Source organism: Vanessa cardui, chromosome 28 (genome assembly GCF_905220365.1).
Source record: "Vanessa cardui chromosome 28, ilVanCard2.1, whole genome shotgun sequence".
In the NCBI taxonomy this organism is placed as follows: domain Eukaryota; kingdom Metazoa; phylum Arthropoda; class Insecta; order Lepidoptera; family Nymphalidae; genus Vanessa; species Vanessa cardui.
In genome coordinates this window covers 5,731,864-5,750,249 of record NC_061150.1, presented here as the reverse complement: position 1 = coordinate 5,750,249, position 18,386 = coordinate 5,731,864, and the positions used below count along the sequence as shown (strand labels likewise).

The 18,386-nt window shown below is 34.2% G+C and overlaps 1 protein-coding gene across 1 annotated transcript; it reads right to left on the bottom strand.

The window, feature by feature from the left end:
• Window positions 1–2,192: 2,192 nt before the first annotated feature.
• Window positions 2,193–17,720, bottom strand: LOC124541407 (PR domain zinc finger protein 5-like). Its single transcript, XM_047119264.1, has 5 exons — window positions 17,497–17,720; window positions 16,558–16,690; window positions 15,962–16,069; window positions 13,634–13,822; window positions 2,193–3,370 (listed from the first exon to the last, which is right to left on the bottom strand). The coding sequence occupies exons 1-5, from the start codon at window positions 17,641–17,643 to the stop codon at window positions 2,193–2,195; spliced, it is 1,755 nt and encodes a 584-aa protein (XP_046975220.1). The 5' UTR covers window positions 17,644–17,720.
• Between the last annotated feature and the right edge of the window lie 666 nt (window positions 17,721–18,386).

The window sequence follows — 18,386 nt, the reverse complement described above, 5'->3', positions numbered from 1 at the left end:
AAAACCCTAAAATGCGAGCTAGGCCGCGGGCGAATATTTTTTTTTATGGTATAGGTTTGCGGACGAGCATATGGGCCACCTGATGGTAAGTGGTCACCATCACCCATAGACAATGACGCTGTAAGAAATATTCCTTACATCGTCAATGTGCCACCAACCTTGGGAACTAAGATGCTATGTCCCTTGTGTCTGTAGTTACACTGGCTCACCCTTCAAACCGGAACACATCAATACTGAGTACTGTTATTTGGCGGTAGAATAACTGATGACTGGGTGGTACCTACCCAGACGGGCTTTCACAAAGCCCTACCACTAGTTAAGGATATATTGAAAAAGGGCATATTTTGTGTTAAGATGGACTCTCTATGTTTGAATATTTTGGACATTTAATATGACTTTGGCAGCGAAATCAACATTCCTACGGGTTGAGGGTTTCCTTGCGCTAAATAACTAAAAGCTAAGTTTTCGTTATCAATTAAAATGATCATAGGCCCATTCATTTTTATCAAGATTTTTTCAAGTTCTCATATTTGTACAGATTCATCGGAACTGCGAGTAAGTCATTATTTTGTGCCAATTTTGTACAGTAACATTGATTCAACCCATTTTCTTATGAACGCGAGTTTGTAGGCTACGCGTGACCTTGGATTTGACTCTTGTAAATATGTTAATATACTTGTATCAGTGGGGGACTAACAGCGGAAGGTGTGGCCCGGGTCTCCAGGCTTGGGCCCCCCTAATGCATCCGCGTGATCAAATCCTGAATAAGACTTTCGAAATGTGTTTAGTACCTTAAAAATGATATCGTTAAATTCAAAAGTTATTGGTAATTCGACGTATTCCCTCTTTGTGATAGGGGTAACTATTTGCAATCATTTTAACCGCCATATGCATGATGAAAACGTGAATCATTTTTGAGTTACCATGTTTTTTTAGTTTTTTCAAAAATTTGTCAAAAATGCAACTTTATTAAAAAAGCATCAATTAAAATCTTTTGTTTTTAATATTTGATGATTTATAGAAAGGGGGTGAATATTTTTGCAAATAGTCACCCCTATCACCTCCTAAAGGGAATTCGTCGAATTACAAATACCTCTGTATATAGCTGGGGGGGTTCATTCAGATTTGTCGCCCCGGGCCTCCGCCCTTAGTCCGCCACTGACTCATACTATTTATGATCATCAGAGATTATATGGGCTTCTATTTAAATAAATAATGAGATAAATGTGAAGAAATATACTATCAATAATAAAGAGATACGGTGTGTGTAAATAAATAAATTATTGTGAGGTTCCATATTGTTTTTTTATTAATCCCTCAATAAAATTGCAAGTTATAATGGCTAGAAACATGATCGAAAAGTTTTGATTAGGGCAGTTAGTGTATGATGGTATAATTTTTATTTAAGACAAAGCTTTGGTAAGCCTTTCTTAATGGACAAGTTTGCACGTAAACCCAGGATCTTATTTTAGTAAGTCTTTGTTCGATGCGATTTTTTAAATATAGAATAGGTAGACAGAGTAGGCTAGACTAGACTAGACCAAATATATTATATATAGACTTAGAATATTGGCACTGCAAGAAAAATATACAAAAGTATTTCGTAAAAGCTGATATACGTTTGCTTTTTGGCGCTCAGACTTCGCGCCAAAGGTATTGCAAGATAATATATTATTTTATAAATACATATTTTATATTATATATACATTTTAATCATAAAATTGTATAAAAACTATACATTTTTGTCACACAAATTATATGTAGCATCGGCAAAATTCGTAAATCCGATCACACCTGCATTAAGTACGCCATCCCAAATTATCAATATTTATTTTTTATGTGAATGTGATCTTTACACAAACGTAATAACATGTAATATAAATTGACCTAATATTCGTCAATTTGCTGTCTCGGGTTGAACTGACGCGAGAAACTATAGCGACGGATAGCGTCGAATGGCGCGATAGTTGTGTAAATCGCCAGTAATCGGTTTTACGAATTTTGCAGATACTACATCTTATTTGCGTCGTACTATACTTTATTCTGACATAGCCTTTTAAAGATCTGTCAAATTTTATATAGAGTATATAAGTCAAGTCTAATCAAAGAGAATTTAGATATAGACAATTTATTACCTTCCAGCAATATATTCTCAGTAAGTCAAAATCAAAGTCAAAAAGTCTTTGGTTTGTTTATCTTAATTCCTTCTTCGATTGGCATAGGGTATATGCGCCATTATGTTTCGACTTCAAATGTCCTTTTAAACTACATCTCTGTATAAACGACATAGAACAGAAGTCGCATTTATAGCGCCTGTCATCTGAATGTAAGCGCATATGTTCCCTCAACGTCCATTTCTTACCAAAACACTTCTTACAGACGTCACACTGAAATTCCCTAACACCGGTGTGTTTTAATATATGGTGTTTTAGTTCTTGACTACCAAAGAATCTCATTTCACATGAATTGCAAGCAAATCTTCGTTCTTGTAAGTGATCTCTCTTTGTATGGATAGTTAGGGCACTTTGTGTTGGACATATCTTTTGACAAACTTGGCATTTCACGCCCTGTATGAGAACTCCGTGGACAGAAGATATATGTTTCTCTTTCTTTCTTCTCGTACTGAATCTCTCCCCGCAAAAACCGCACTTGGATTTCTTCTGCAGATGCACGTGAACTGCCAATTCGTGAGACCTCTTCTTCATTTTAGTTTCGAAAACTTTCGGGCAATGTTTGCAGGAAAACGATCCTTTATCGTGACTCTGATGGTGGAGATTGAACGTCGAACGGTTCACGTATCCCGAGCCACATATATCACACACGTAGTTCTTCGAATGTCGATTCATATGTTCGAGTAACATTTTGAATTTATTGAAAACTATTTTGCATGCTGTACATTTCAATTCCTGCCCGTCGAATTTGAACGGTACGATATGATTGTTTATATCCAAATGCATTGTCTTTCCGTGTTCTTTCAAATGGAGCATCATATCGTCCAAGCTGTCGATTTTGGTGTCGCATATTATACATTTCAAACCGGTTATATCCAGTTTGGCCAAATAGCTCCGAACGTGTTTTCCTTTTATGTAATTTCTCTTTTCGTCTGTATCGTGGTTTTGTAATGTATGTTGTTTGAGGTCGGCGGGTTTAATGTAGGCTTTGGGACAGAAACTGCACGTGTAGCCGAAATCGTTTTGGCAACGAAGTGGAGTAGCGTTTGTATGGATGAGTAGTGTAGCGATGTTATCTCCATGTTTTCTTAATTCATTTCGAAGAGCAGCTATAGGAGATTGCTTTTTGTTTTCACTTATTACAGCGTTGAACTGCGTTTCTTTATCGTCTTCTTGATTTGATTTCTCGTTTCGATGCCCTATAAATAAATTATATATTTTACTGCACTTATTTATTACTTTAATCTCAATTAAACAAAGACGGAGATTTTTTGGGTACATACAGGAAAGTTTCTAATTTAAAAACCTTGAAATTTCATCCATTATTTTGACATATATACCTCTAAGAACAAAGAATCATGAAAAACTAAAACTTTATTTGTGTTACACGTATCTAATAAACAAATATTAAAACCATTAACAATAGTTCATGCCCAGTTTTGGAATATACCAAGCGTGCGCAAAGCACTTACTTGACGTAACTTTGTGTTTATGTAACGGTGTAGTTATGTACTGTATTATAATTACTGTATTATTGGTAATCCGACGTACATCCGCTAGGAGGTGATAGGGGTGACTATTTGCAATAATTTTAACCCCCATATGCATATTCCAAAAGTAAACCATTTTTGAGTTATCACGGTTTTTAGGTTTTTTCAAAATTAAACGAACAAACACTGGATATTTGTGAATATTTAAACAATCATTATCAGCCCAAATTAAAAAATGAAAGACGGAAAACGAATTTATTTCAATATTTTTTAAATTTTTCAAAAATGCCTAAAAAATTAAAAAAGTCGTTATGGAACTTGTTCTGCAGATTATTTTAAAAACATACACAACACACACAACAAAACAGCTAGTGTTAATATATATGCTTTAAATTATATATTTAAATTTTGATAGATATCAAATATGGCTGTAATACTGCTTCTTAGAAGATATAGCATACGACTTGGTTATAAGAATGATATATTCAGATATTTATACCAATGATAAGTTGCTTGAAAAATTTTGTCTTTCTAGCACATAGGTTATCAAATCAAATCAAAATAAACTTTATTCAAGTAGGCTTTTACAAGCACTTTTGAATCGTCATTTTAAAATTAAGTGAAGCTACCACCGGTTCGAAAGTAGATTCTACCGAGAAGAACCTTACTACTCATTTTCAACATTTAAAAAATACAAAGTCATGTTAGTTAATACAATTATTTAAATTATTTTAATTATCCTGCTTGGAAGTCAACAGGTATTAGCTCCACGCTTTTTTATCATCTATAAAATCTTGTATCGAATAACATGCTTTTTCTACCAATGTATTTTTTACAAACGATTTGAATTTACGAAACGGCAAAGTTAAAAATGTTTGCGGTCATAGTGATAGGCTACTCAAAGATTTGACGAATATGCCCAAATGCCACTAAATTCCATTTCCAATGAATTCTTTGTTCAGCTTGCTTTTGAAGATTTTGAAGATTTGACAGGAAGGTATAATCCTCTCTGATAGATCATATAGCTCGTTAGTACAATCAACCGAGATTGTCCATTTGACATTTATAACCAAAGTCTTATGTTTTTGCCTTAGAATCACGTTATCTTGCTTTCTTTAACAAGATTTTTGGTGTCTAAACAAATAGACGAAATATAATTTCCAATTTGCGAAAAATAAATAAATTGTATTCACATTTATTAAAAATATTTCATAAAAATAATTTCAACAAACAAACAAACAAATAGATATAAGATTAGATTTCATATAAATATGACGTAATAATTTTTAGAGGGGGGTTATGTCCCCCTTCATAATCAAATAAAAGAAATACTTTTAATATAACATAAATCTTTTATTTTTAAAGATTTTATTCGACAACAATTAAGTCACAACATTAATAAACAACAATTTTTTAGATATTTTTAGTATATAATAATTATGCGTAAATAAAATATATATTATGTACATTTTTTAAGAATACTGAATTTGACTTCCGTTTCAGAGCACTGTTTTATTGAACGAAATTAGACAATATTGATTTTTTTTTTCATGTTATAGGTAGCATGGCAAATAGGTCACCTGATGGTAAATGGTCACCACTGCTACATTAGAATTTACCTTCCATGTGAACTAAAATGCACATGTGCCTTAAGTTTTCTTGACCGCCAAAAGCCCTGAGTCTTCTATTGAGTAAAACTGTTCTGTAATTAGTTGAAAGTTATAAAACACAAACTTCCAACCCCCGTTTTACCCCTAAAGGATGGAGTTTCGTTCTTATCGGATGTCTACTCTCTATAAGGAACCTACGTGCCAAATTTCAAGCGTGTAGGTATTACAGGTCTGAGATTTGTCAATGTGAATAATCAGTGAGAAGTATTTCGCTTTCATATATAATCTAATTTTTATTTTCAATATCGTTGACAAAAGAATATTATCGTCGCGATTGTCAATTGGCTCGCTAATAAGTCACAGAACCTGATACCGGGTCGGACGCTGCCCGCACTTTTTAATGCTCTAATTTTAATGGTTGAGGGTGTTTCAGCGATAATGGTAAAGTCCACTTACACTACACTTACACACACTTGGAGGTAGAGTTTTTCATAGGAGATCGCCAGAACTGGCTGCCTTCGATGAATATTCAAGGCTATATTGTTCGAATTACACTTGCTCTCCATGTTTTGACCGCATATGTCCACGCCAGCTGCACTTCTGCACAAACGCCTGCCCACAGTGCTCGCACTTAAACCGCCTGTCATTCGCGTGTATCCTCATATGTTCTCGAAGCGTATTCCTCCGCCCGTACGACTTCAGACAAACCTCACACTGAAACTTCCTAACACCCGTGTGCTTGACCATGTGTTTCGTCACCTCACTCTGCCTGAAGAACTTCATATCGCGACCGAGCACGTGTGCTGTCTCTCCATCAAGTGATCGCGCTTCGTGTGATCGCGCAACGCACGCTGCGACGCGAACATCTTATCGCACGCCTGACACTTAAAGGTCAATGACCGGACGCCGTGGACCTTCACCAAATGCTCCTCTCTCTTCTGATATCTATCGAACTTTTCTTTACAGTAACCGCATTTGTTCAACTTACTCCCATGGATGTGAACTAAGCGCTCATGCGCTCTCTTCTTCCTCATAATATTGTAAGTCTTCGTGCAATATTGGCATTTAAATAAACCGATCTGGTGGCACTTTATGTGGTTCAAGAGTATCGTTCTGGTAACGAAACCGGCGTCGCATTCATTGCATATGTAATTCCTGAAATGCGAACTCATGTGTTCTTGGAGAACTTTGAACCTGTTAAATAAACTGTAACAAATGATACATCTGAGCTCTTCCCCTTGAAATTTAAACGGAAGAATGTAGTTCTTTACATTCCTATGTATATTCTTCCCGTGGACAGTTATGAGGTGATCGATTAGATCGTCTACAGAATTCATATCTTGCTCACAAAGCGTGCAGAGAAGCCCCGTTATATCCAGCTTGACTAGATAGGATGATACATATTTTCCTTTAATTAAACTTTTCTTTGTTGTATCATCGTGTTGTTCTATGGTGTGTTTCTTAAGGTCTGCTGAATCAGGGTATTCTTTGGTGCAGAAGCAGCATTTATAACCAATTCCGCCTCTACAACGAATTGGGGTCGCGTTGGAACATGCGAGTAGTTCGCTGATATCGTTGCCGAAGTTTTCGAATTCGGGAAACATTTTCATCTGAAACTCAGTTGTTTCAATGCTGTCGTCATTTGTGTGTATGTCTTTGGGTTTTTTCGTTTTAACTGTTTTGTCGCAGGTGTTGCGTTGTTCTACAAAGAAAGGGATGTATTATTTTCTATTCTTTTCAAGGACAAGCAAACAACAGCTATGGGATAGCCACTTAAAACAAAGACTGTCATCTTATCGTTTCTGCTTTAAATGTTCTTGAAAACAATTATATCTTGGATAATATCGTATGTACACTAGTACAGCACAAAATTGCCTATTTGAGCACACATTTTGAATTTGGGATGAATTAAAATAAACTATACCGAAATTCGTGTTCAGTTTGTTTAAAATTTTCTATGACTCTTTGATCTTTCATTATTATTGTTAAAAAGCCATAAACAACAGTGTCAGATTTACCAATAGGCTAAGTAGGCTAGGAGCCTAGGGCGACAGATTTAGAGGAGCGGTAAATTTAGCACAAATTTGTTATTATCTGTTACAGAAAAAAAAAAAAAAACTTATAACTATATGCATGCACATTAAGCCCATAATCTGTATACTCGTCACTACATATCGGGTTGGAAAAACAATCTAGTAACTAACAGAAATATCACCTAGTTTATAATCATACTAATAACGGGAAAAAACCGATGTACTGAGGACGATAGAACACAAATCATAAATGTTGCAAAAAAAGTAGAGGCGGCAAAAATTTAATAGCCTACCAGCCTACTCGCGGCAGATTTGTAAATCCGTCACTGATAAGCATACAAGATAATATCTCAACTTGAAATAGGATGAGAAATAAAGATGGTCTAGTATATCATGTTGGAAAAAGTTCAATGAACCTAAGACATGTACACTAAAATAGGTCTTAATTCGTATACTATAGAGTTACGTTTTGTATTTATTGCTGGCTATATATACCAAAATATATTGATCTATTTTTAATTAAATTTGGTATACCCGAATATCTAAATAAAATTTGAATAATTGTCAGTTATATGTATAAGTTATAAGCCCGCCTAGGTAGGTACCACCTACTAATCAGATACTCTACCGCTACACAACAGTACTCAGTATTGTTATGTTCCGGTTTGAAGGGTGAGTGAGCCAGTGTAACTACCGGCACAAGGGACATGACATCTTAGTTCCCAAAGTTGGTGGCGCATTGACGATGTAAGGAATTTTAATATTTCTTACAGCGTCATTGTCTATGGGTGATGGTGACCACTAACCATCAGATGACTCATATGCTCGTCCGCCAACCTATACCATAAAAAAAAGGTTGTTATAGAAGGATTCGCGTCTGTCTGTTTAATACAAAATGGTATTTAATTTACTTAAATACTATTTTGTATTAAATGCTTTGTGTTAGGACTTTTGCAATTGTCTTCGTAATTAGAAGCGAAACAGAACAAGCGACATCTTAATAGCGGATTTATCAGCAATAAAAAAAAAGTAACAGCCTCGAGATTTCCCACTGCTGGGCTAAGGCCTGCTCTGCCATTAAGTAGAAGGCTTGGAACATATTCCTCCACGCTGTTCCTATGCGGGTTGGTAGAATGCACATGTGGCAGAATTTAGATGAAATTAGACACATGCAGGTTTCCTCACGATGGTTTCCTTGACCGCCGAGTACGATATGAATTATAAACACAAATTAAGCACATGTATGTAGTGGTGCTTGCCTGGGTTTGAACCCGCAATCATCGGTTAAGATGCCAAGTGTTCTAACCACTGGGCTCGGCTTAATACTGTAATAATTTATAGGTTTTTTTTCTTTTTCCGTTTTTGTGTGAAATCTCATTCGCCAATGAGAGTGTGTGTTTGTTTACTCTTATCTCACGTGATCTCAATGCACACGTTCTAACCATATAGCCATCTCGACTCAGCAATGGTTCATGCATATTGGTGTATGTTCAAATCGGTTTAATAGTTTATGAGAACTTCTGCTGCTTTTGCTGAAACTTTCATACGCAATTAATTTCACGGCTGCAAGCAAAAGCGATCCCGTAGCGCTCTCCGAAGGGAGAATCTTTATGTAATGTTCCTGTAACCTCCGTGGTCGAGTAGTATGTACCCAGTTTTCATGGGTACGCCACACCGGGGTCCCGAGTTCGACTCCCGGTCGAATCGATGTAGATTATCATTAGTTTTCTATGTTGTCTTGGGTCTGGGTGTTTGTGGTACCGTTGTAGTACCGTCATTACTTCTGATGTTCCATAACACAAGTGCTTTAGCTACTTACTTTGGGATCAAAGTAATATATGTGATGTTGTCTTATATTTATTTATTTATATTTAATGTATCGCAAATTTCTTGGTGGATAACTTCGTCATTCGTTTGCCCGTAACTCCAATATTTCCATGGTAATATTTTAAATATGCCCAATTGTCTGTCTGCCTTTATATACCAATTACTTGGTGGTAGGGCTTTGTGCAAGCCCGTCTGGGTAGGTACCACCCACTCATCATATATTCTACCGCTAAACAACAATACGCAGTATTGTTGTGTTCCGGTTTGAAGGGTGAGTGAGCCAGTGTAACTACAGGCACAAGGGACATAACATCTTAGTTCCCAAGGTTGGTGGCGCATTGATGATGTAAGGAACAGTTAATATTTCTTACAGCGTCATTGTCTATGGGTGATGATGACCACTTACCATCAGGTGGCTCATATGCTCGTCCGCCAACCTATTTTATAAAATAAAAATAAAAAAATAAAACACATTGCCTATAACTACTTGTATGTACTATAAAGACAATTATTGTAAAATATGACATAAAAAATTTCGAGTTTCATTCGCCAGTACTTCTCAGATCCGAAGTGTGTATTCTCGAAACGATGGTAGTTTTTTTACAATCAAAAATCAAAATCGAAATAAACTTCATTCAAGTAGGCTTTTACAAGCACTTTTGAATTGTCATTAAACAGATATGTTATTAACGCGCAAAAATTGAAGACTAGAAAACGTCCTAATTGGGACGTTTGCCTTAAGTCGTTTTACGTAGTAATACATTATAACACATCATAATTACGTAGTAATACGTTTTGCGTAATTAAAACATCTAGTTATCCCTATTACTTATTGTTTTTATCAAGCTATCCTTTTTACTTGTAACGAAATGTAAAATAAACGGTCCCCGGCGCGGCACACTTTTTTCTGTTGTTTAGTATGGGTATAACATATCTGTTTATTAGAATATCATTGGATAAGGGTTGAATATTACTTTTAGTAAAAAAAAAAAATTCATGATTATATGTAAATTTGAAAAGTTAATAAATAAAACGAATTCAATAAAAAACACAACATATTTATTTACAAGACCAAACAAACCCCATAAACAGACTACACTTGTTCCCCATGCTTGGCGCGCATATGTCCACGCCAGCTACACTTCTGTACAAACGCCTGCCCACATAGCTCGCACTTAAACCGCCTGTCATTCGCGTGTATCCTCATATGTTCGCGCAGAGTCGATTTACGCCCGTACGCCTTATTACACACAATACACTGATAATCCTTCTCCCCTGTATGCTTGACCATATGCTTCTTCAATTCTATATTCTTATAGAAACCAAGATTACAGTACGAACACTTAAACGGCCGAAGCATTAAGTGGAAGACTCCTTCTTCTTGGCTATATCTATGAATTTCTCGCCGCAGTAACCGCACTTGTGACGTTTATTGTTGAAGAGGTGTACGGATCGTTCGTGGTCTAACCGACGGATTCGTGTCGTGAACACCTTCGCGCAAAACTGGCACGTGAACACGCCCGTCTCGTGTCTATAGCCGTGTGACTGCAGCGATCTCTTGTTTATGAAACCACGACCGCACTCATCGCACGCGTAGTTCTTGTAATGATTCAAGTTCACGTGATCGTTGAGCAATTTGAAGCTCAGGAATTCTTCGGAGCAAACTGCGCATCTGAGGTTGTCGCTTTCGAATTTGAAGGGAACTAGATGATTGTGGACGTCCGTGTTTATTTTCACATTGTGCTCCAGCCTGAGATGATCGAGCAAGTTCTCCAAGGAGTCTATACTGTCTCCGCAAACTTTGCACGTGAGATCCGTCAGATCAAGTTTAACGCTTCGATCGGATATTATATTCACCCTAAGCATGTTTTCGCTGAAATGTTCGATCAATGTATGCTCCTTTAGATCTGTCGGCTTTTCGTATTCGATCGAGCAGAAGAAGCATCCGTATCCAGTTCGCACGAATCCTTTGAACGGCGTCGCGTTCGTGTATTTCATTATATAGTCGACATTCTCTTGGCGTTTCTGTAGGTCCGGTCTTCTGCGTTTCTTCGAGTGTTCCGTATCTTCTAGTAGTTGCCTTCCTGTGGATGAATTGAAACTAATTAATAATAATATTACTTAATTATTGTTAAACAACGACCTCACAAACGATCTTTAGGTATAATTTAATTTCTTTCTTTCAATGTGAAGTTCGAACGACGAATACACAGAAATATTTATAAGTTACTAGCGTGCCAAAATAATATGTAATATACAACGGAATTTCTAAAATGATAACTGTTTCTTTACTATATTGTCCATGTATTATATACAAAAACCTTCCCCTCGAATCACTCTATCTATTAAAAAAAACCGCACCAAAATCCGTTGCGTAATTTCAAAGATCTAAGCATACATAGGGACAGACATAAGCAAATTTGTTTATACTATGTAATAAAAATGATTTGTGAGAAAGTCGGGCTCACTGCAGAGCTTGATCGTAATTGACTGTGATGAGTATCATATCTTTAGTATGAAAAGGGCGTATCAGCATTGTCGGTCAATATTCGGCGAGTGGGATGCAAACTGATTTATTATTAAGATTGATTTATGAAAAGGGACTACTTTTATATCAAAATGGAAGTAAAAGATAAACAAACGAATACTGTGACTCATCTATATTGTGTACAACTAAAAGTTTTTTATTAATATATTTTTTAAGTAGTTTCTTGTCAGGTGTAAAGCATAATAATCCATGTCCTTCCTTGGACTTATAATAATAATGCTAGTACATGACGTCACAGGTGCAGGGATATTGAGTTTAGTGTATTAGTGTCAGACACGATATTATGCAAATCAGTGTACGAGCTCGCAAGCAATGTCATCCGACACTATTAAACTTGTGTAACATACTTAAGTATATATAACTTGTAGTTATGTGAAAGTTCGTACCGAATATCATCAAATTCGGTTTAGAGGATTTGTCGTAAAAGAGAAACAAACATACACATCTACTCTACTCCACATATATAATCTCCGTATAAACAAGTAACTAATGATTCCATATAAATAAATATTAAACATTCAATCTAAACATAAGCTAATTTAACGCATGCTTCATCGTTTACAGAATTGAATGTATCCAGCATGCGAGTACTTTAAATTATGTGGCATTTTTAAGCGATACATGGCAAAACATAGGGCAGGACAGGAAATGAATGATAAAATTACTTATTGACTATAATTATGAAAAAACAAATGAAATCTACTACATTCGCCGAATGCCGGTAATTATTCGATTCTTGGGCATATCCCAAAATCTATGAAAAACGTCAAAATTCATTATATTTGTTCGTTTAACATTTTTGTGATATGATATAATTACTTCGGGTACACACTGAATTAATTTTTTGATTTTCACACTAATTTAGACTTTAAAATTGATACATTATAGGCGATTATAGCCTGATCGATATCGGTCAATTCGCTCGTTTTACGGTAGTCGATATTACTGTACAAAACTCTCTATTTCCAATCATACTTATTCTGTCAAGGCAATATCAAAAATTTTAAATATAGAAGCATAATCCTCAATGATAGGTTAGTGAATTCTACCATCAGCTCGAAACGAGATCTGTTCAGAGAATTTGGTCAGAATTTTACTAACGCGTTTGTAGAAGTAACCCAATATAGAATTAAACTCTCATTTGTAACAAATTATGTTATTGTTAAAATCGCTAAGAGAGAAAAATAAATCAAGAATTATTTACTATTCATGTAATTTTACAGGATTGTTTTAAACATAAAGATTAAACCGGTTCGGAACTTGATTCTATCGTAAAGAACCGGCAAGAACACATTAATTAGTAATAGTTATATAAACTAAATACAAAAATTAAACCAATATTAATAAATCTTAAAGAACTTAGTAAGCTAGTTTAGTTTTAACAGAGACATCTAACAGTTAAAAAACATACTAAATATGTAAATTAAACACTTACCTTACATTTTCTATTTTAGAACGTAACACTCACGTCGAGAATATAGAAAGAAAAGTTCAAAAAACAAATTCAGTGTCCCGTAGTAACAAATATATGAGAAAAAAATAATCAAATCGATTAATTAAATTTTATAAAAAGCGATTTTGTACAGATTATAAAACACACCGTCTTCAATTATCAATTATTTAAATAAACAAATATATATATTAATAAGAAAAATGTTTGTAAGGAGATGCATATTAGTGTTTAAAAAGTGTACCTCAAAATCTATGAAAATGTTGCTTCTGCATTTAGGGGATGAAATTTTAATCTGGTTTAACCCTCAGTATTCTTTCAGAAATTTGTCACATGCAGGTTTCGTCACGATGTTTCCCTTCACCGCTGAGCACGAGATGAATTATAAAGACAAATTAAGCACATGAATCAGCGGTGCTTGCGTGTGAACCCGCAATCATCGGTTAAGATGCACGCCTCAATATCCTGGAATATAATCTATTAAAATACTTTTTCTATACTCACTAGCAATAGCCGAGCTGATTGCCTTCCTTGGCACGCTATAAAGTATCGAAGCCTTGTTCTGTGATAACGCCTTTGTCCTGACAGCTTCTAGACACTTCTCTAAATCATCATCCGTGTACTTCTTGCTTCTTCTATTTATCATCAACACTTCTTTTTCCTGTTTCACTTGAGGTCTCTCGATTTTTATATCTGAAAACAGTCAAGAATACGACGTTTTAACATTACTTCAAAAATATATTGGAGCATGTTCTAATGTCAAAATAAGTAAAACATATATTTAAATAAAACTAGTTAACCTAAAACGGGTAGTCTACCCGTAACCACGAACGCTGTAAAGTGCTCGAAACGTCGGGATGTCCAAAATAATTCAATATACGCGATTAAAATCCGTAATAACTAGTTTTATTTAAATGTGTAATAATCGCGAAAATTTAAGACAACATTATGTAAACATATATTTTTAGAACCAGAAGTAGGAAGTAGGTTAACCTCTAAAATATTTATCTTTAATTGAAAATAACAATCAAACTATCACAAAAGAAAAACATTTAGTCCGCAACACAAATAACCATCAATAATCACATTACACCGTAATAATTATATTCGCCATCTCAATGTGTCAGCCACGAATCTCCCGCCGTTTTTTTTAATGGAAGTTGTGTGACTTGACGCAGATGTTGCTTGTTTATTCCAACAATAAATATCAGTTGTTCATATTGCTCAGATTATTCTACTTCCCAATTTTTCATGCGCGAATCCTTTTCAGAATCTATAGTAATATCAACTATCTGTAGCATCTACAAGATCTAACACACCATTTAAAATTTGTATTTTTGTGTTCTTTAAAATAAATTGATCGTCATTTTTTATTTATAAATATCTAAATTAGCAAATACTGCCATCTCATCCTCCAAAACGTCAAATAGGTCACTTATATACATGAGGAAGGAAAATGTACTAAGAATAGATCCTTGTGGAACACCTATTAAATAAAGCAGCGATCGGCAACACGCGGCTTGTGACTGTTTTGTAAAAATGTTAACAAATATGACTGGTAACACATAAGAAATAGCGTCTAAAGTGCAACCACAGACATCACACTAAAATTTGTGTAAAATCTGTTTCCTATTTGTAGTTTTCATTTCTTTTTTTTTTCTCTCATTTTTCTAGCTTCAAAGCTCAAACATATGTATAAACATAACGTAAGCATTATGTGTACGAGTTAAATTCTGTTTGTCTTAAAAATATTTGCATATTTCTTTTTCTATCAAATATGACTAATTAACACTAACTAATTATGGGTCTAATGGGCTTATAAATTTCATGACTGCGGCCCGCCTATACTTTATTTTGCCACCTCGTGGCCCTTGCTTACCAAGAGGTTGCCGACCGCTGATATAATGCCTTTGAACTTCAATACTCCGATGCTAAATCTTAAGATTATGATTATTTTATGCTGTAGTTACTGTATAACATACGGACAAATCATTACATATGTCTATTATTGGATATCATAGCAACCAATTTGACAAGAGTAGTGAGATTTGATATGCAACGGCTTCAAGTGGGTGGCATTGAAATTACTATTAATTGTAGACACCATACTACTTCTGACTAGATTTCTACTAATACAATCCGAGAAATAAATCCAGGTACCAGTTACCTAGTATGATATGAGTATCTTTATTACTAAGCTTAGTATATACATTAAGTATATAACCAATATTAATTTAAACCGCACATGTTCAATTCTACTTGATTATAGTTTTATTTCAATTCGTTATCGTATTTGAATTTAGTAGTTATCAAAGTATCAGTCAAACTCAAACTCTAAATACTTTATTCAACGTAGAAAAGCATTACACTTTCTTATTGATGGTCAAATGAAACACTACCACTGGTTCGGAAAAGAAAATACCCTGACCTGAGAAGAGCCGCCGAGAGAAACTCAGCTGGTCTTTTTTTGTACAAAGATTTCAGTACAAATTTAATTAGTTTTACTTGGTGGTAGGGCTTTGTTCAAGCCCGCCTGGATAGGTACCACCCAGTCATTAGATATTCTACAGCTAAACAACAGTACTCAGTATTGTTGTGTTACGGTTTGAAGGGTGAGTGAGCCAGTTTAACTACAGGCACGAGGGACATAGCTCATTGACGATGTAAGGAATAGTTAATATTTCCTACAGCGTCATTGTCTATGGGTGATGGTGACCAGTTACCATCAGGTGGCCCATATGCTCGTCCGCCAACCTATACCATAAAAAAACTTCAATAGGCAAGCAACATTCCATTACTTGGAATACATCAAAATTATCATATCATGCTTACCTGATTTATCTCTCTCATTTTCATCTTCTTCTAAAAATTCTATACTCAAATATTCCGTTTCTATTTCATCTTCAGACTCTTCCTCCTGCTTTATGTGCTCATTGGTTACTGAAAAATAAGTCATGTTAATAATATTTTGTAGAAATAAAAATAGAACTACACACTAAAAACTGATGACCAAAAATGAAAGAAAAATTGTCATAATATGGAGTAATTGGAGATAAGGTTATGGGTCTCCAATGCGTCTAGTACGCCTATGCCTTTAAAATTAATTTGAGCATGTAATCTCCACCAAACCGATCAATCTCCATCGTGTCTTCTCCATCGCACGTGACATTGGCGAAGTAATCTGTGCCCTTTTTGGCACAAATATAAGCCAAAAAAAATAAAGTAATTGTTTACTATTATTTCAGTTTAATAAAAAAAATGTGCAAATTTTTTTATAAAAAGATAAAATATAAATTTAATTAAAAACTCATAAGTTATGTATCTATATATTTCAAAATTATTTTTAGTTGCTCAAGGTATTGCACTTGAAACAAAAGGTATTAAATTGTTATGCCTTTGCCTATAATAATATTTTTACATTCACACACCATTCTTTAATTGTTCCAAAATCAAATGCTCCGTGTATAATATCTCTTTTTTAAAGTTCATTGCATCTCGGAGACGAGACACACAGGTCTCACATATGTGTTCCATCTCTGTGTCTCCTGGTGGTTGTTCCCACTGAAAGAACAGACATTCTTCAATCAGCTAGACTCTTGTAACATTTAATCATAATAAAAACAGTATAGAATTAAATATAAATATTCAGAATTAATAAATAAAAAAAAAAAAACAAAAATCGAAATAAACTTTTTTCAAGTGGGCTTTTACAAGCACTTTTGAATTGTCATTTAACAATTAAGTGAAGTTACCACCGGTTCGGAAAGTAGATTCTACCAAGAAGAACCTGCAAGAAACTCAGTAGTTAACTCTTTTTCAACATATAAAAAATACAAAGTCATGTTAGTTAATACAATTATTTAAATTAATAAATTCTGCTTGGAAGTCAACAGGTATTAATTCCACATTTTTTTATTATCTACAAAATCTTGTATCGAATAATATACCTTTTTTAACAATGTATTTTTTATAAATGATTTGAATTTACGAAACGGAAAATTTAAAAATGTCTGCGGAATTTTATAATAGAAACGGATACCTTGCCCCAAGAAAGATTTATTGACTTTGCGGAGTCGGAAACTTGGCGTTATAAGCTTATCCTTACTTCTAGTGCACATGTTATAAAAACCGGCAAGAAACTAAGTTCTTATGCTTTTTTAATCAGTAATATAGATGTGTTGTTTACATAATTTAGTTAATATTTATATATCATCAACCAAGTCTAGTATCACGCTGTTTATACATTAATCGACTTCTAGGGAGTTCAAAGCTAAGTTTATTATTTTTTTTACACAGTATACTTAAAACAGTACTTATTAATAAACAATGTAATGTATAAGCTCTAATATAAGCATCATAATACTCACAGAAAGCGCAAAACAGTCCGTCAACATTTCCCCATAAATCTCTCTTTCACCATCTCTGTAATACTCCGTCCACATATTCTTTAAGCCTACTTCATCCAAGCAACATTTACATCTATATAAATATTCACCTCTTTTACTTTTTCCCATAATTATGTATTTATTTTCAAATCGGAAAAACTACAAAAATATTGTACTGTAGTGGCATTTAGTAATAAGATTTGACAGTTGAGCAGTTGAATAGTGATGCTCGATTTATATCGATAATTTAAGAATCGCTAATATGCGATTATTGACATAAACATCGATATATCAGTAGTACACATTTAGAAATTTAATTTTAGACATGTTGGTTTGATTTTTAGTTGAAATATCTTACCTTTGAATTCTTAGGAACAGTAGTCTTTTAAGACACTTAACATTTTAATGTTAAGTGTGTAAATTTAGATTTTGTATCCGCTTCTGCTATGTAAAATCAACAATCCAAACTGACGCTGCCTTTACATTTCATTTATTACTGTAACATGATCGAAAGAAATATTTGGAACTTTTATTTTATAAAACTTGTGGTCATTCCATTTTTGTAAGAAAAAAAATCATAATACATATATTTTAAAAACAAAGGGTTTTTAATCGATTTTTGATTCATTCAATCTGTTTGAAATTAACGTAATAAATTAATAATTGACACTGTTTGACTTAAAGATATATGCGTTGGTTTTGTGAGATTTTTTAAAGTATATATATATATATATATATATATATATATATATATATATGTCATCTCTTTTACATGTGATATTGGCATGAATGGCATAATATTTTGCGCTCAAGTGACGTTGATTCACAACAGAAAATAAAAATAAATAAACACATGTCGTATTGAGTCTGTA